The sequence below is a fragment of the Oncorhynchus mykiss genome, chromosome 11 (genome assembly GCF_013265735.2).
Source record: "Oncorhynchus mykiss isolate Arlee chromosome 11, USDA_OmykA_1.1, whole genome shotgun sequence".
Lineage (NCBI taxonomy): Eukaryota > Metazoa > Chordata > Actinopteri > Salmoniformes > Salmonidae > Oncorhynchus > Oncorhynchus mykiss.
The window spans coordinates 17484845-17504844 of NC_048575.1; the positions used below are offsets into that span (position 1 = coordinate 17484845).

General features: G+C 45.7%; 2 protein-coding genes across 2 annotated transcripts in view; one reads left to right on the forward strand and one right to left on the reverse strand.

The window, feature by feature from the left end:
* Positions 1–20000, reverse strand: part of cntnap2a (contactin associated protein 2a) — a 243609-nt gene that overhangs the window by 59650 nt on the left and 163959 nt on the right. Inside the window, exons 13-15 of the mRNA XM_036935092.1 lie at positions 19735–19854; positions 16439–16554; positions 16023–16107 (exon numbers count right to left, since the gene is read on the reverse strand). Of these exons, the coding sequence (XP_036790987.1) occupies positions 16023–16107; positions 16439–16554; positions 19735–19854 (321 nt within the window). The remainder of the gene's footprint in view (positions 1–16022; positions 16108–16438; positions 16555–19734; positions 19855–20000) is intronic.
* The window catches only part of LOC110535414 (E3 ubiquitin-protein ligase TRIM21), a 92953-nt gene that overhangs the window by 40577 nt on the left and 32376 nt on the right, over positions 1–20000 (forward strand). The window lies entirely within an intron of this gene.

A 20000-nucleotide genomic window follows, 5' to 3' on the forward strand; every position in this document is an offset into this window, starting at 1 on the left:
GAGAGAGCGAGAGAGAGAAGAGAGAGAGAGAGCGAGAGAGAGAGATAGAGAGGAGAAGGCAGAGTCAGAGAGAGAAAGGGGTGTGTGAGAGGGAGAGAGCGTAAGACAGAGTCAGAGAGAGGAATGTATGAGAGGGAGAGAGGGGAAGGCAGAGTCAGAGAGAGAGAGGGGAATGTGTGAGAGGGAGAGAGGGGAAGGCAGAGTCAGAGAGAGGAATGTATGAGAGGGAGAGAGGGGAAGGCAGAGTCAGAGAGAGAGAGAGGAATGTGTGAGAGGGAGAGAGGGGAAGGCAGAGTCAGAGAGAGAGAGAGGAATGTGTGAGAGGGAGAGAGGGGAAGGCAGAGTCAGAGAGAGGAATGTATGAGAGGGAGAGAGGGGAAGGCAGAGTCAGAGAGAGAGAGGAATGTGTGAGAGGGAGAGAGGGGAAGGCAGAGTCCGAGAGAGAGAGAGAGGAATGTGTGAGAGGGAGAGAGGGGAAGGCAGAGTCAGAGAGAGAGAGAGGAATGTGTGAGAGGGAGAGAGGGGAAGGCAGAGTCAGAGAGAGAGAGGAATGTGTGAGAGGGAGAGAGGGGAGGGCAGAGTCAGAGAGAGAGAGGGGAATGTGTGAGAGGGAGAGAAGGGAAGGCAGAGTCAGAGAGAGAGAGGGGAATGTGTGAGAGGGAGAGAGGGGAAGGCAGAGTCAGAGAGAGAGAGAGGAATGTGTGAGAGGGAGAGCGGGGTGAGGAAGAGGGTGGAAAGGGTCAGGAGCGAAAGAAAGAAAGAGATAGCGGGACAGAATATGTTGTACAACATAATTCAACCCAATCAATACGGCCAGAGTTCACAGATCAACAACTGTCTCTCTGGAAGTATGGGGAGAGGTTACCAAGGTTACAGTCACCCCCCCAATCACACACTCTCTCCATCCCTTTCTCTCCCTCCCCCTCTCTCCACCTCCAATCCACCTCTCTCTCTCTCTCTCTAGCCTGAGGGTCAGTGCAGGGTCAGTGCAGCCTTTCACTGTTCTATACTTTATGTGATGTACACAATGCACCAGCTGTTACATTCTGTATAGAATAGGGATTGTATAGAATGGAAGAATGCAATTTCATATTCTGTTCCATTATAGAGGAAGCGCTCAGAGAAATCCTATGATCCATCTGTTCTATGTGTCATTCTAGGGAGGAACTGAGGCAGGTGGAGCGGGAAGGTGTTTTACTAAGACATTACACACACACACACACACACACACACACACACACACACACACACACACACACACACACACACACACACACACACACACACACACACACACACGTTATGTTCTATCCTCGTGGGGACCTAAAATGTATTTCCATTAAAAAATCTTATTTTCCCTAACCCCTAAACCTAGCCACTAACCTAACCCTAACTATAACACTAATCCTAACCTTAACCCGTTACCATAACCCAAACCCTAAACCTAAACCTAGCCACTAACCTAACCCTAACTATAACACTAATCCTAACCTTAACCCATTACCATAACCCAAACCCTAAACCTAAACCTAGCCACTAACCTAACCCTAACTATAACACTAATCCTAACCTTAACCCGTTACCATAACCCAAACCCTAAACCTAAACCTAACCACTAACCCTAACCCGTTAAGGGAGTGAACAGCTCGTGGCTGGGGTGTGTGAGGTCCTTAATGATGTTGGGGGACTTCCTCAGGTACAGTTTCAAGCACAGTAGATGTCCTGGATGGATGGGAACACGGCCCCAGTGATGTATTGGAGGGAACAATAGTGTTGAATGCTGATCGGTTTCCGCTAGATGGGACAGCTTTAAAGTCAAAATTGGCTTTATCGTAAAACTTCATGAAAACAAATGTTTGCAGTGTGGTTAAGTCTAGGGTTAAGGTTAGGGTTAGATTTCATGACTTTGTGGCTGTGTCAGCTAGCGACCACTCTGCAGAGCTACCTCCAGAACACGAGTCATCTCAATGAATGCCAACCTGTCTATTTTCCCTCACTCCTTCACAAGCGGAAAAGACAGGGGGCTTATTGAGATGAAGTATGGGGAATTGGGGGAGACAGGGTGAGGCCTACCAGCCTCCCTATCCCTGGAGCTTCACTGAGGCTAACCCAGCTAGCGACCGGCATTGAGAAGGTATTTCACCTCCTTTCTTTTTTGCAATTCATCAACCTCTCCCACCTCAGATGAAAATGCTTTTGCACCTCACACACAGACTTGTACACACACACACACGCACGCGCACACACACACACACGCGCACACACACACACACACACACACACACACACACACACGCACACACGCACACGCGCACACACACACACACACACACACACACACACACACACACTTGTGTATAGGTCATGCTGTGAGTCTAATCTGAGTCTTTAGCCCCCCCACACGGCGCCAGTCTCCCATATCTGGATTATGATAATTTCACAACTGATGGATGAAGGAGTCTGTATGTGTGTGTGTGTATGTGTGTGTGTGTTGGGGGATATGATAATTCCATAACTGATATGGATGAAGCAGTTAGGAGGCTATTTCAGTAAAAAGCAGAGGCTCGGTACCCTGTAGAGAGTTGTGTCAGCAGGAGCAGAGAGTACACACATACTGACACATATACACACACATACACACATATACACACATATACACACATATACACACACACACACACACACACACACACACACACACACACACTCACACGCACGCGCGTACAAAGCCATGTACGCATGTAAACATTCACCCCCCTATGCACGCACACAATCTTCTATCCTTCGTTCTCCTCAGAGGTTGTTTGAAGCGGGTCAGAAAGCTTAGCTCTGTAGTGAATATCAAAACCTATTGTAGAGGAAGGGTAGCTCAGGATTTGTTTCGGTGGCAGCAACAATATAAACCATCACTTCACATCCAGCCAGAACCCATTGTAAATGACACAGTAGCATTTCGCAATCATTTATTTGTGAGTGAAACTGCGTGCTATTTTCCACTCCACAAGGCACCACTCTGTTCTCCCTATGCTACAGCTGCTGTGTAGACTCAAATGACAAGAAATAGAGGAAAAATCGTTTTATAATGTAGTATTCTTTCTCGCGTCTGTAAAAATAAAACTATATAAACCATAAAACAAAAACAAGTACACCAATGTAATGGGTCAGAAAATAATAACAACTCATTACGGCCAGCTCTCTTCCAGAGGGCAGCTCTATTCCAGGCAGCTCTATTCCAGACAGCTCTCTTCCAGACAGCTCTCTTCCAGGCAGCTCTATTCCAGACAGCTCTATTCCAGACAGCTCTCTTCCAGACAGCTCTCTTCCAGACAGCTCTCTTCCAGACAGCTCTCTTCCAGACAGCTCTCTTCCAGAGGGCAGCTCTATTCCAGACAGCTCTCTTCCAGACAGCTCTCTTCCAGACAGCTCTCTTCCAAAGGGCAGCTCTATTCCAGACAGCTCTCTTCCAGACAGCTCTCTTCCAGAGGGCAGCTCTATTCCAGACAGCTCTCTTCCAGAGGGCAGCTCTATTCCAGACAGCTCTATTCCAGACAGCTCTCTTCCAGACAGCTCTCTTCCAGAGGGCAGCTCTATTCCAGACAGCTCTCTTCCAGAGGGCAGCTCTATTCCAGACAGCTCTCTTCCAGGCAGCTCTCTTCCAGAGGGCAGCTCTATTCCAGACAGCTCTCTTCCAGGCAGCTCTCTTCCAGAGGGCAGCTCTATTCCAGACAGCTCTCTTCCAGAGGGCAGCTCTATTCCAGACAGCTCTCTTCCAGGCAGCTCTCTTCCAGAGGGCAGCTCTATTCCAGACAGCTCTCTTCCAGAGGGCAGCTCTCTTCCAGGCAGCTCTCTTCCAGAGGGCAGCTCTATTCCAGACAGCTCTCTTCCAGGCTGCTCTCTTCCAGAGGGCAGCTCTATTCCAGACAGCTCTCTTCCAGGCAGCTCTCTTCCAGGAAGCTCTCTTCCAGACAGCTCTCTTCCAGAGGGCAGCTCTATTCCAGACAGCTCTCTTCCAGACAGCTCTCTTCCAGAGGGCAGCTCTATTCCAGACAGCTCTCTTCCAGGCAGCTCTCTTCCAGGAAGCTCTCTTCCAGACAGCTCTCTTCCAGTAAGCTCTATTCCAGACAGCTCTATTCCAGAGGGCAGCTCTATTCCAGACAGCTCTATTCCAGAGGGCAGCTCTATTCCAGACAGCTCTCATTCAGACAGCTCTCTTCCAGGCAGCTTTATTCCAGACAGCTCTCATTCAGACAGCTCTCTTCCAGGCAGCTTTATTCCAGGCAGCTCTCATTCAGACAGCTCTCTTCCAGGCAGCTTTATTCCAGGCAGCTCTATTCCAGACAGCTCTCTTCCAGGCAGCTCTTTTCCAGGCAGCTCTATTCCAGACAGCTCTCATTCAGACAGCTCTCTTCCAGGCAGCTTTATTCCAGACAGCTCTATTCCAGACAGCTCTCTTCCAGGCAGCTTTATTCCAGGCAGCTCTATTCCAGACAGCTCTCTTCCAGGCAGCTTTATTCCAGGCAGCTCTCTTCCAGGCAGCTCTCATTCAGACAGCTCTCTTCCAGGCAGCTTTATTCCAGGCAGCTCTATTCCAGACAGCTCTCATTCAGACAGCTCTCTTCCAGGCAGCTTTATTCCAGGCAGCTCTATTCCAGACAGCTCTCACTCAGACAGCTCTCTTCCAGGCAGCTTTATTCCAGCCTGCTCTCTTCCAGACAGCTCTCTTACAGACAGCTCTCTTCCAGCCTGCTCTCTTCCAGACAGCTCTATTCCAGACAGCTCTCTTACAGCCTGCTCTCTTCCAGACAACTCTCTTCCAGACAGCTCTCTTCCAGACTGCTCTCTTCCAGACAACTCTCTTCCAGACTGCTCTCTTCCAGACAGCTCTCTTCCAGACTGCTCTCTTCCAGACAACTCTCTTCCAGACTGCTCTCTTCCAGACAACTCTCTTCCAGACTGATCTCTTCTAGACTGCTCTCTTCTAGACAACTCTCTTCCAGACAGCTCTCTTCCAGACTGCTCTCTTCCAGACAACTCTCTTCTAGACAACTCTCTTCCAGACTGCTCTCTTCCAGACAATTCTCTTCCAAACTGCTCTCTTCCAGACAATTCTCTTCCATATTGCTCTCTTCCAGACAACTATCTTCCAGCCTGCTCTCTTTTTTCCCCCTGATTCTGAGAGAGAATGTATTAATCAATTCTGTCTCTTACTTTACCCTGATTTAGCCTTCTATTATTCTGCTTCTCACTGTTCTGCATCTCAGCATTACTATTCACACCAACACACCTCCTTGGAATGACATACTTTAGAAACCCTTACAGAAAATCCCATCTAACATTTTCAATTTTCAATCCAGACTCAACTGAATGGTACAGCAACCCTGATCATTGGTGAAATAGAGAGAGGGAGCGAGAGAGGGAGGGAGGGAAAGTAGATTACTTCCCACTGGTCACAGACGTAATTTCAACATCTAGTTTTGATTTGCATTTGGTTGAGTTGTCAACTAACACGAATTCAACATTTTAAAAAATCCTATATTTTTTAGGTTAAACGTTGGGTGGTGACTTTATGCAAATCCAATCAGTTTTCCACGTTGATTCAACATCATCACATTTAGGGCTCTATTTTCGACTGATGCTAAGGAGGTGCAACTGTCAAACGCACGTTAGTTTTACATTTTGTCATGTAAAAACTGGCGCACTGGCATCTTCCAGCCCTAATGCCAGGTTTGTAAATTTACCTGTCTAACATCAGCTTGGTGCACTGAGGGGAAGGGTGGCAATATTTGAGGTGTGTCCTTAAAAACAAGCGCAAAAGTGACAATTCCATGCAGCGCTAATGGGAAGTTTTAAGACCACCAAAAAAGCAGGTCTTAATGATAATATAGCGGATCATTTCATGGATTTTTAGAGCAGAAGCGCAGCCTATCCAGCCTTAATGCACAGTGTCCATCACGGAACCAGAGATGTGCCTTTGGTGACTTTTGTGACAATAAATCTCATAATTAGGAACAAAAAGAACCATTGGTTTCCCCCCATTTCGTTTAATTTGATTAAAAACTCAGCATAGCCTCCCCTCCCCTTAATCAAGGCTGGTTAAGCAGCATCACATATGGGCGTCGTTATCCTGGAAATGATCCAAGAAGACCATGAATAAAGGGATTTTAATAAACTGAGAGGGCTTTGAAATATTTTGGAGGTTTTTGATGTCATTTTAAATCATTCACAATTCATATACCTGCATACTTCATTTCGCTTGTTTCGGTAGGTTATCCCATCTTCATTTTCAAAGAGCTCGCCTTGTCCGACACTCTACTCCAAACTATTCCGTTCTCCTATAATGCCAAATCAACGGCACATTTAAATAAAAAAATCTGCCTCTCACATAGGCAACGATACAATTGACAGGAGCCTAGCATTTTTTAATTATATATATTTTTATTAAAAACATACTGTATACTTGCAGTGAAGCCGCTCAACAACTACATTACATTAGTCATCTAACAGACTCCCACCCAGAGCAACACACAGAAGCAACCAGGTTCAACACCCGGCTCAAGGCCACGTCGACAGATCTCCCACAAGGTCAAAAATGGGGACACAAACAAGCGATCCATCAGCCACCAGCCCAAGCTCCTAACCTCCAAGATCCCCACACATTCCCCCAAGAGCTGCCCCTCAACCATCTAATACCCTCCCACAGCCCGCCCCCCCTCAGAAAAAAAAAAAAATATATATATATATATAGAATTCCATTCCCCACACCCAATACCAACCCACAATTTACCAACAACCAACAAAATGAACAAAACTGAAAAAAGAGAAAGAAAACGGAAAACAGAAAACAACAATGCAAAAAAAACATCAAGGACAACAAAAATCATAACAGCAAGGCCGACTGAATATATTTGAGTGCATGTATGGCACTATTTACATGTGTCCGGCAAACTGGCATTAGCTGTAACAACATTGTCCTTCTGTGTCATTCAAACTTACTTTTTGTTATGTTTTATTTTTTAAACTTTTATCTTTGACCATCATTCTATCCCCCGCCCTGCAACTCCACTCCCACTTGTCTCCAATTCCACATCCCAACCCTCAGCTTCCCTCAGCCCCTCCCACCTGTCTCCAGTTCCACATCCCAACCCTCAGCTTCCCTCAGCCCATCCCAACTGTCTCCAGTTCCACATCCCAACCCTCTGCTTCCCTCAGCCCCTCCCACGTGTCTCCAGTTCCACATCCCAACCCTCTGCTTCCCTCAGTCCATCCCACCTGTCTCCAGTTCCACATCCCAACCCTCTACTTCCCTCAGCCCATCCCACCTATCTCCAGTTCCACATCCCAACCCTCAGCTTCCCTCAGCCCATCCCACCTGTCTCCAGTTCCACATCCTAACCCTCAGCTTCCCTCAGCCCCTCCCACCTATCTCCAGTTCCACATCTCAACCCTCTGCTTCCCTCAGCCCATCCCACCTATCTCCAGTTCCACATCCCAACCCTCTGCTTCCCTCAGCCCATCCCACCTGTCTCCAGTTCCACATCCCAACCCTCTGCTTCCCTCAGTCCATCCCACCTGTCTCCAGTTCCACATCCCAACCCTCTGCTTCCCTCAGCCCATCCCACCTGTCTCCAGTTCCACATCCCAACCCTCTGCTTCCATCAGCCCATCCCACCTGTCTCCAGTTCCACATCCCAACCCTCTGCTTCCATCAGCCCATCCCACCTGTCTCCAGTTCCACATCCCAACCCTCTGCTTCCATCAGCCCATCCCACCTGTCTCCAGTTCCACATCCCAACCCTCTGCTTCCCTCAGCCCCTCCCACCTATCTCTGCTGGCCAGCCTCTTTGGATTTCTACACACCATATATTGAATAGAATCCACAGATTGTGAGTTAAAGATGAATACTTTCACTAAAAGTATTAGTATATTAGTAATTGATTGACCAGATCTCCCATCAGTACTATTTCTAGGGTCAATTTTAGATCAATGTTATGCATTTTCAACCATTCCTGAACCTGAGACCAGAAACAGGCTACCTGAGGGCAATACCAAAATAAAAGCTCTATTGATTCTGTATCGATGATTGTATGCCCCAAAAATGCAATTTTTTTTTGGTCATTATGGCCAAACAGTTCCATTTTTGTTTCAGCAGACCAGAGGACATTTCTCCAAAAAGTACGATGGTCATTATGGCCAAACGGTTCCATTTTTGTTTCAGCAGACCAGAGGACATTTCTCCAAAAAGTACGATCTTTGTCCCCATGTGCAGTTGCAAACCGTAGTCTGGCTTTCTTATGGTGGTTTTGGAGCAGTGGCTTCTTCCTTGCTGAGCGGCCTTTCAGGTTATGTCGATATAGGACTCGTTTTACTGTGGATATAGATAATTTTGTACCTGTTTCCTCCACCATCTTCATAAGGTCCTTTGCTGTTGTTCTGGGATTGATTTGCACTTGTTGCACCAAAGTCCGTTCATCTCTAGGAGACAGAACGCGTCTCCTTCCTGAGTGGTATGGCGGCTGTGTGGTCCCATGGTGTTTATACGTGCGTACTATTATCTGTACAGTTGAACGTGGTACCTTCAGGCATTTGGAAATTGCTCCCAAGGATGAACAAGACTTGTGGAGGTCGACACATTTTTTTCTGAGGTCTTGGCTGATTTCTTTTGATTTTCCCATGATGTCAAGCAAAGAGGCACTGAGTTTGAAGGTAGGCCTTGAAATAGATCCACAGGTACACCTCCAATTGACTCAAATTATGTCAATTAGCCTATCAGAAGCTTCGAAAGCCATGACATCATTTTCAGAAATTTTCCAAGCTGTATAAAGGCACAGTCAACTTAGTGTATGTAAACTTCTGACCCACTGGAATTGTGATACAGTGAATTTTAAGTGAAATAATCTGTCTGTAAACAATTGTTGGAAAAATGACTTTTGTCATGCACAAAGTAGACGTCCTAACCGACTTGCCAAAACTATAGTTTGTTAACAAGAAATTTGTGGAGTGGTTGAAAAACAAGTTTTTATGACTAAAACCTAAGTGTATGTAAACTTCCGACTTCAACTGTAGCTGTGAACTAATTTGTCATTTAGGGTAGGACATATCTTAAAACTTATGACTGGTGGCTCTGGAAGAATTGGCGTAGTAGTGAATCACTTTGGATGATTCCCCAATTATTTTAAATTATTATTTTAATGTTCTCTGCTTCAGTGCTGTATGTTGTAACAAATGACACTGTCTGATGCATCACGAGGCACTCCACTTCTCAACGAGTTCTCTCTGTCAAGTCATCCAGCCCTTATACCTGCATCATTCAGGTTTGTCAACCTTTGTCATTTATACTGATGTCAAGGTCCAAAAAATGAATGTTATCCTTGCTGTACTCCATAGTTAGTTTGATAGGGCAAATGAATGTTATCCTTGCTGTTCTCCATAGTTAGTTTGATGTTAGGGTAAATTAATGTTATCCTTGCTGTACTCCATAGTTAGTTTGATGTTAGGGTAAATTAATGTTATCCTTGCTGTACTCCATAGTTAGTTTGGTGTTAAGGTAAATTAATGTTATCATTGCTGTTCTCCATAGTTTTTTTGATGTTTAGGTAAATTAATGTTATCCTTACTGTTCTCCATAGTTAGTTTGATGTTAAGGTAAATTAATGTTATCCTTACTGTTCTCCATAGTTAGTTTGATGTTAAGGTAAATTAATGTTATCCTTACTGTTCTCCATAGTTAGTTTGATGTTAAGGTAAATTAATGTTATCCTTACTGTTCTCCATAGTTAGTTTGATGTTAAGGTAAATTAATGTTATCCTTGCTGTTCTCCATAGTTTGTTTGATGTTAAGGTAAATTAATGTTATCCTTACTGTTCTCCATAGTTAGTTTGATGTTAAGGTAAATTAATGTTATTCTTACTGTTCTCCATAGTTAGTTTGATGTTAAGGTAAATGAATGTTATCCTTACTGTTCTCCATAGTTAGTTTGATGTTAAGGTAAATTAATGTTATCCTTGCTGTTCTCCATAGTTTGTTTGATGTTAGGGTAATTGCTGCTAAAAGGTATAGGTGGAAGGAAATAAGTTCATATTTTGAGCCGGACCAGAACAAGCAAATATCATCAATATAGCATCCCCACCATATAATCCGGTCAAATAACTGTTTTTTAGAAGGATAGAAAATTAAGTAATTTTCCCATTTACCTAAGTACAAACCAGCATAGGAAGGGCTGTAGCTCCCATGGCACACCCTTTAACCTGTTTAAAAATACGGTCCTGAAAGATGTTATGATTAAGAGTCCATTCAGTCAGAGAGACAATGAATTCTGTAGGAGGCATCTCAGTTTCAGGTCGGGTACTCAAGAAATGGTGCTGCCAAACATTGTTCATGTTCAATGGTGGTGTGTAGAGACTCTCCACATCCATGGTGACTAAAAAGGAAGCTGTACCTATATTGTTCAATCCCTTGTTCAATGTTGTTCAACACATCTGTGGTATCTTGAAGATAGGCTGGGAGTGACTCAGAAAAGGTACTTAGAGATGTGTTCTGTCAGACTTTCATTACCACTAATGACTGGTCTGCCTGGGGGATTTCCAAGATTCTTGTGGACTTATAGAAGAAGATAAAGAGAAGCCATACGCGGACTGCCATTGAAAATAGATGTGAACTCATTGTCTGAAATGTGGCCATTCTCCTTAGCTTCTGTGAGGATCCCTTTCCCTTCAGTTTTTAGGTCCTCTGTAGGGTTGAAGGCAAGAGATTGGTAGAATTCATCATTGTCACATATTTGTCTTTACTCCACACTACTGTAGCGCCATCTTGGTCTGCTTTTTAAAAAACTACAATCCGTCCATTTTTGGACAATGATTTAACTGCATCCCTCTCTGTCTTATAAAGGTCATGTTTGGTTAGAGTCCATTTGACCCTTAAACAGATTCTCCACATTAAAATTCACCTTCTTGGCAAATGTATTTAGTGTGGCATTCTGGACAATGGATCAAAAGGTGGACTGGAGTCTATAGTTGGAGAGATGTTTTGCTTGTACCAGGCCTTCAGATGTAGATTCCTGTAGAAACAAAAAAGGTCCATCTTTGTACTGAATTCATTGGTTGAGTATGTGGGGGGCAAAGGACAATCCTTTTGCCAAGATCCTTACACAATCATCAGAAAGGGGTTCTCCAGAAATCACAACCTTGTTCTGGTCCTGCTCCGTGTGGTTGGATAGCCTTGATTCCCCCCCCCTCCGTGTTGGCCTCTTCCGCATCCTCTCCCTCTCTTGTTGGGGAACCTGCGTGACTCCTCTGAGTGTCTGGGGTGACCCTCATCGTCGCTGCTCCTCTCCCTCTCTTGTTGGGGAACCTGCGTGACTCCTCTGAGTGTCTGGGGTGACCCTCATCGTCGCTGCTCCTCTCCCTCTCTTGTTGGGGAACCTGCGTGACTCCTCTGAGTGTCTGGGGTGACCCTCATCGTCGCTGCTCCTCTCCCTCTCTTGTTGGGGAACCTGCGTGACTCCTCTGAGTGTCTGGGGTGACCCTCATCGTCGCTGCTCCTCTCCCTCTCTTGTTGGGGAACCTGCGTGACTCCTCTGAGTGTCTGGGGTGACCCTCATCGTCGCTGCTCCTCTCCCTCTCTTGTTGGGGAACCTGCGTGACTCCTCTGAGTGTCTGGGGTGACCCTCATCGTCGCTGCTCCTCTCCCTCTCTTGTTGGGGAACCTGCGTGACTCCTCTGAGTGTCTGGGGTGACCCTCATCGTCGCTGCTCCTCTCCCTCTCTTGTTGGGGAACCTGCGTGACTCCTCTGAGTGTCTGGGGTGACCCTCATCGCCGCTGCTCCTCTCCCTCTCTTGTTGGGGAACCTGCGTGACTCCTCTGAGTGTCTGGGGTGACCCTCATCGTCGCTGCTCCTCTCCCTCTCTTGTTGGGGAACCTGCGTGACTCCTCTGAGTGTCTGGGGTGACCCTCATCGGCGCTGCTCCTCTCCCTCTCTTGTTGGGGAACCTGCGTGACTCCTCTGAGTGTCTGGGGTGACCCTCATCGTCGCTGCTCCTCTCCCTCTCTTGTTGGGGAACCTGCGTGACTCCTCTGAGTGTCTGGGGTGACCCTCATCGTCGCTGCTCCTCTCCCTCTCTTGTTGGGGAACCTGCGTGACTCCTCTGAGTGTCTGGGGTGACCCTCATCGTCGCTGCTCCTCTCCCTCTCTTGTTGGGGAACCTGCGTGACTCCTCTGAGTGTCTGGGGTGACCCTCATCGCCGCTGCTCCTCTCCCTCTCTTGTTGGGGAACCTGCGTGACTCCTCTGAGTGTCTGGGGTGACCCTCATCGTCGCTGCTCCTCTCCCTCTCTTGTTGGGGAACCTGCGTGACTCCTCTGAGTGTCTGGGGTGACCCTCATCGGCGCTGCTCCTCTCCCTCTCTTGTTGGGGAACCTGCGTGACTCCTCTGAGTGTCTGGGGTGACCCTCATCGTCGCTGCTCCTCTCCCTCTCTTGTTGGGGAACCTGCGTGACTCCTCTGAGTGTCTGGGGTGACCCTCATCGTCGCTGCTCCTCTCCCTCTCTTGTTGGGGAACCTGCGTGACTCCTCTGAGTGTCTGGGGTGACCCTCATCGTCGCTGCTCCTCTCCCTCTCTTGTTGGGGAACCTGCGTGACTCCTCTGAGTGTCTGGGGTGACCCTCATCGTCGCTGCTCCTCTCCCTCTCTTGTTGGGGAACCTGCGTGACTCCTCTGAGTGTCTGGGGTGACCCTCATCGTCGCTGCTCCTCTCCCTCTCTTGTTGGGGAACCTGCGTGACTCCTCTGAGTGTCTGGGGTGACCCTCATCGTCGCTGCTCCTCTCCCTCTCTTGTTGGGGAACCTGCGTGACTCCTCTGAGTGTCTGGGGTGACCCTCATCGTCGCTGCTCCTCTCCCTCTCTTGTTGGGGAACCTGCGTGACTCCTCTGAGTGTCTGGGGTGACCCTCATCGTCGCTGCTCCTCTCCCTCTCTTGTTGGGGAACCTGCGTGACTCCTCTGAGTGTCTGGGGTGACCCTCATCGTCGCTGCTCCTCTCCCTCTCTTGTTGGGGAACCTGCGTGACTCCTCTGAGTGTCTGGGGTGACCCTCATCGTCGCTGCTCCTCTCCCTCTCTTGTTGGGGAACCTGCGTGACTCCTCTGAGTGTCTGGAGTGACCCTCATCGTCGCTGCTCCTCTCCCTCTCTTGTTGGGGAACCTGCGTGACTCCTCTGAGTGTCTGGGGTGACCCTCATCGTCGCTGCTCCTCTCCCTCTCTTGTTGGGGAACCTGCGTGACTCCTCTGAGTGTCTGGGGTGACCCTCATCGTCGCTGCTCCTCTCCCTCTCTTGTTGGGGAACCTGCGTGACTCCTCTGAGTGTCTGGGGTGACCCTCATCGGCGCTGCTTGTCAAGTTGAAAGAAACAGATGTTGGCTTCCGCCTCTGTGGATGTGATTCTGAATTCTTTCAGGTTGGTTTTCTCCAGGCAAAGACCTTGCCATCTCTGTAGTCTACTTCATCTCTTCTAAATGTCCTTAGCTTGTCTTGCTTCAATGTCAGAGTGAATGTGTCTATTTTCTCTTTCAAAATATCATCATATTGTGCTTTGTTAGGATTGTCACTGTGTTCTGTAATTTTCCTTTTTACTTCTTCATTTCTGTTGTCTGTCCTTTTTAGATTATTCTATTAGACATAGCATTAGGTCAAAATAACACTTGTTGAGAATAGCCTCCCATGTATCTCTAAATTCAGTTTTACCTTGTGCTCCATTAGCTGGAAACTTTGTATTACGGAGTCCTCTGGGGTTAGGCCTTTCCTCCAGTAGTCAGACAAGGTGATAGAATTGAGGTCAAGTTTGGTGTCTTTCTCCATAAGGTGTTGCAAGTCTCTGTCCATTCCAGTATTCTCTGTGGCTGTCATCTCATCTAGCAATGGCATAGTGGTAATAATCCTTTGACCCTCTTCATGGGAATAGGAACATCTTGTAGCCTCTTGGGTATAATCCATAGTTTGAGTTGTAAAATGTCCCCACAGAAAAAAATTACTGTGGAGCTGCTTCCTCTGAGCACTACCCAGGTGCTGTGATTAACTTGTAGAAACAAAGGAGGAAGGGAAGTGCTGCTGAGGTACACAATAGTAGATTTTAGTAGACAGAAGGTGCTCTTTGGTAAAAGGGGTAAATTGGTCATCAAAAAGAAAGGAGGACCAAGGCACTCTTCATATAATGAATTAAAATGCCTTCATTTGTATGGCATGTTCAATGGAAAATACTTTTACAACTCTGACTCGTTTTACAACTCTGACTAGTCCTCTTCTGAACATCTTTTTCCAATCAACCCTGATTAGAAGAGGGAGTGGTTACATAATGAATTAAACAACACCTAGTAAGCAATACTATACACATTCAAAAGTGAAATACTGTAGATATGTTATCAAAAATGCAACTGGAAGTTTTTGCTCTGTGGTTTGGGTGATACATCACATATGTTCTTTCCTGACTTCCACAGAAGTGTTGTTGTTAATGTTGCCAGTCCTTCTTCCTGACACACTGCCATTATGTATCAGTCCTTCTTCCTGACACACTGCCATTATGTATCAGTCCTTCTTCCTGACACACTGCCATTATGTGTCAGTCCTTCTTCCTGACACACTGCCATTATGTGTCAGTCCTTCTTCCTGACACACTGCCATTATGTATCAGTCCTTCTTCCTGACACACTGCCATTATGTGTCAGTCCTTCTTCCTGACACACTGCCATTATGTATCAGTCCTTCTTCCTGACACACTGCCATTATGTGTCAGTCCTTCTTCCTGACACACTGCCATTATGTGTCAGTCCTTCTTCCTGACACACTGCCATTATGTGTCAGTCCTTCTTCCTGACACACTGCCATTATGTATCAGTCCTTCTTCCTGACACAATGCCATTATGTGTCAGTCCTTCTTCCTGGCACACTGCCATTATGTGTCAGTCCTTCTTCCTGACACACTGCCATTATGTATCAGTCCTTCTTCCTGACACACTGCCATTATGTGTCAGTCCTTCTTCCTGACACACTGCCATTATGTATCAGTCCTTCTTCCTGACACACTGCCATTATGTGTCAGTCCTTCTTCCTGACACACTGCCATTATGTATCAGTCCTTCTTCCTGACACAATGCCATTATGTATCAGTCCTTCTTCCTGACACACTGCCATTATGTGTCAGTCCTTCTTCCTGACACACTGCCATTATGTATCAGTCCTTCTTCCTGACACACTGCCATTATGTGTCAGTCCTTCTTCCTGACACACTGCCATTACGTATCAGTCCTTCTTCTTGACACACTGCCATTATGTATCAGTCCTTCTTCCTGACACACTGCCATTATGTATCAGTTCTTCTCTCCCATCATCTAATCTTTAGTTTCTTTCTTCCTGACACACTGAACGTCTCATCTCCCACTAATTTCATTGATGTCCTCAGCCTCAGCTGGGCTCTTCTTTAAATAACACAGTGAGAGACAGACAGGGCCTTGAGCATATTTCATTACATGAGTGAATATTTCAATGTTGGAATTCATCTTGGAGTCCAGCAGGGCAGCGAACTGAAGCAACCTTGAACAAAAGCCTTGGTTTGTCGAACATTAAAGTGCAGGAAGACGGATAGGATAATCAGATGTTAATTAGCGGGTTGTCTAAAGGGGTGACAATCTAACAGGGGGAGAGAGAAACACCACTCCATCTCACTACCCAGATGACCCCACTACATAAGTGAGGACGAACACACAGCAGACTGATAGTTGAGCCCAAGCAGTAGAAGAAGAACAAGTAGAGAAGACAAGAACACTGCAGTAGAGAAGACAAGAACACTGCAGTAGAGACAAATAGAACACTGCAGTAGAGACAAATAGAACACTGCAGTAGAGAAGACAAGAACACTGCAGTAGAGACAAATAGAACACTGCAGTAGAGAAGACAAGAACACTGCAGTAGAGAAGACAAGAACACTGCAGTAGAGAAGACAAGAACACTGCAGTAGAGACAAATAGAACACTGTTTTACCGGGTGTGTTGAGCAGTCGGGACATGAGGCAGCCGTACGACACGTGTTGTTCACAGTGTTCTGCACTTGTGGTAATAGCTGTGACCTGTTACAAACACATGCACGCACACGCATGTATACACACAGACCCAGTCACACACACACAAACACACACACACAAACACACACACAAACACATACAAGTCAGTAGTCAATGAAAATGACCTCGAAGTTAAAGAGTTAACAGGAAAGAAAATGAGAGTAGGGTGGGATGAAATACTTAACTGAAAGACACAATGAACAGCCATCGAATGGCACAGTATGTGTGTGTGTGTGTGTGTGTGTGTGTGTGTGTGTGTGTGTGTGTGTGTGTGTGTGTGTGTGTGTGTGTGTGTGTGTGTGTGTGTGTGTGTGTGTGTGTGTGTGTGTGTGTGTACCTGTTCCATAGAAGCACTGTAGTTGAGTTGCAGCACAGTGCGTCTCTCTCTGCTAGAGCCGGTCACTGAGGTCTGGGCTGGTAGATTATTTACCACAGTAGTCCACACCTTGTCTTCTGAGAGAGAGAAAGAAAGAGAGAGAGTCAGAGAGTGAGAGAAAATAGAGAGAGAGAGAGACAAAGAGAGATAGAGAGAGAGAGAATAAGAGAGAGAGAGAGGAAAAGAGAAAAAAAGAGAGAGGGAAAGAGAGAGAGATAAAGCGTAACTTTAACACAGCTGATTGAATGAAAGCTCCTAAAATATACAGTGCCTTCAGAAGGTATTGATACCCCTTTACTTATTCCACATGTTGTTATATTACAGCCAGAATTCAATAAATAAACAATGTTTTCAGAATCTTTTTGCAAATTTATTGAAAATGAAATACTGAAATATCTAAATTACATAAGTATTCCCACCCGAGTCAATACATGTTAGAATCACCTTTGGCAGTGATTACAGCTGTGAGTCTTTCTGGGTAAGTCTCTAAGAGTGATTACAGCTGTGAGTCTTCCTGGGTAAGCCTCTAAGAGTGATTACTGCTGTGAGTCTTCCTGGGTAAGTCTCTAAGAGTGATTACAACTGTGAGTCTTCCTGGGTAAGTCTCTAAGAATGATTACAGCAGTGAGTCTTTCTGGGTAAGTCTCTAAGAGTGATTACTGTCCGGGGGTGTCATCGGATGGGGCCACAGTGTCTCCTGACCCCTCCTGTCTCAGCCTCCAGTATTTATGCTGCAGTAGTTTATGTGTCGGGGGGCTAGGGTCAGTTTGTTATATCTGGAGTACTTCTCCTGTCCTATTCGGTGTCCTGTGTGAATCTAAGTGTGCGTTCTCTAATTCTCTCCTTCTCTCTTTCTTTCTCTCTCTCGGAGGACCTGAGCCCTAGGACCATGCCCCAGGACTACCTGACATGATGACTCCTTGCTGTCCCCAGTCCACCTGGCCGTGCTGCTGCTCCAGTTTCAACTGACCTGAGCCCTAGGACCATGCCCCAGGACTACCTGACATGATGACTCCTTGCTGTCCCCAGTCCACCTGACCGTGCTGCTGCTCCAGTTTCAACTGTTCTGCCTCGATCATGCTCGATCATGCTGGTCATTTATGAACATTTGAACATCTTGGCTATGTTCTGTTATAATCTCCACCCGGCACAGCCAGATGAGGACTGGCCACCCCACATAGCCTGGTTCCTCTCTAGGTTTCTGGGTTTCTGTACAGCACTTTGAGATATCAGCTGATGTACGAAGGGCTATATAAATAAATTTGATTTGATTTGATTACAGCTATGAGTCTTTCTGGGTAAGTCTCTAAGAGTGATTACAGCTGTGAGTCTTCCTGGGTAAGTCTCTAAGAGTGATTACAGCTGTGAGTCTTTCTGGGTAAGTCTCTAAGAGTGATTACAGCTGTGAGTCTTCCTGGGTAAGTCTCTAAGAGTGATTACAGCTGTGAATCTTTCTGGGTAAGTCTCTAAGAGTGATTACAGCTGTGAGTCTTTCTGGGTAAGTCTCTAAGAGCTCTCCCCACCTGGATTATATAATATTTGCACATTATTATTTTTTAAATTCCACAAGCTCTGTCAAGTTGGATGTTGACAGCCATTTTCAAGTCTTGCCATATATTTTTTATTCGATTTAAGTCAAAACTGTAATTAGGCCACTCAGGAACATTTAATGTTGTGTTGGTAAGCAACTCCGCCTTGTGCTTTAGGTTATTGTCCTGCCGAAAGGTACATTTGTGTCTGTTTGTGAATTTGTGCCTCTAGGAAAACCTGGTTGAGTCTGCTGTGTTTAGTCTGCCTGTGTTTGAGTCTGCCTGTGTTTAGCTCTCCTGGTTGAGTCTGCCTGTGTTTAGCTCTATTCCCGTTTCCTTTTATCCTAAAAAAAACTCACAAGTCCTTGCCGATGACAAGCATACCCATAACATGATGCAGCCAACACTTAGCTAGAAAATGTGAAGAGTGATACTCAGTGATGTGTTGGATTTGCCCCAAACATAAAGCTTTGTATTCAGGACATTTTTATCTGGACGTTTATTTTTTTGCCACATTTTTTGCAGTTTTACTTTAGTGCCTTATTGCAAACAGGATGCATGCTTGGAATATGTTTTATTCTGTACAGGCTTCCATCTTTTCACTCTGTCATTTAGGTTAGTATTATGGAGAAAGTACAATGTAGTTGATCCATCCTCAGTTTTCTTCCATCACAGCCATTAAACTGTTTTAAAGTCATCATTGGCAACATGGTGAAATCCCTGAGTGATTTCTTTCCTCTCCTGCATCTGAGTTAGGAAGGACGCCTGCATCTTTGTAGTGACTGGGTGGATTGATACACCATCCTAAGTGTAATTAATAACTCCACCCTTCTTTGCGAGGCATTGGAAAGCTTTTCTGTTTTTTTGTGGTTGAATCTGTGTTTGAAATTCATAACAAAGGGGTTGAATACTTATTGTCTCAATATATTTCAACACAATTTCACTTTGACATTATGGGGTGTTTTGTGTAGGCCAGTGAAAAACAATCTCAATTTAATCAATTTAAAATTCAGGTTGTAATGCAAAAAATGTAGGAAAAAGTAAAGTGGTGTGAATACTTTGTGAAGGTACTGTATTCTTATAATATGAGAAGCTGTGGTGCCGTGGTTGATCTGATATACAGTGGGGCAAAAAAGTATTTAGTCAGCCACCAATTGTGCAAGTTCTCTCACTCAAATTACAGGCCTCTCTCATCTTTTTAAGAGGGAGAACTTGCACAATTGGTGGCTGACTAAATACTTTTTTTGCCCCACTGTATGGTCAAGGCAAGTGTGTGTGTGTTTACATGTGTCTACGTATGTGTGTGTTTTGGTGGTTACAGATAAATGTTAAAGGCTGTATCCGCAGAACCAGGTTGCCTTGGCAACGAACAGGTTAAGACGGTCTAGGAGGAGAAAAGAAGCGAGGGCATCTTGTCATCTCTCAGGTCCTTGGGGTCACACCTGGACTGGAATAGAAAACTCACCGTGCTCTGTCTGTCTGGCCTCTGTTCTTTCATGGTTTATTGAAGGAGTTAGAGGACTACATTTTTACGATGTACAGAACTTTCTTTTTGTAATCCTTTGGTCTCTTTACCTTTCATGTTGCAAGGCAGGGAACGACTTCTAATAATAAAGTTGAAAAATGTGGGAGTGTTCGCAAATGAATGGTGTTTACTGTTAGGCAATGGACTTTATTGTAATCCGTTCGCTTATTGTAATATTAACTAATCCGTTCACGCAAACACACCTGTCATGTTGCAGTTGACTTTGAAAGGTCCGAGTGGCCCACTCCCATCCGGATCTATCCAGTATGTGTCTGAAGATCTTCCCAGGTGTTTATACGCCTCACAACTCTGTTCAAACACCGCTAGAGAGAGAGAGAGAGAGAGAGAGAGAGAGAGAGAGAGAGAGAGAGAGAGAGAGAGAGAGAGAGAGAGAGAGACAGAGGAGAGAGAGGAGGAGGGGAGGATGGGAAAGTAGGAGAGAGAGGGTGGAGAGAGAAAAAGAGACAGT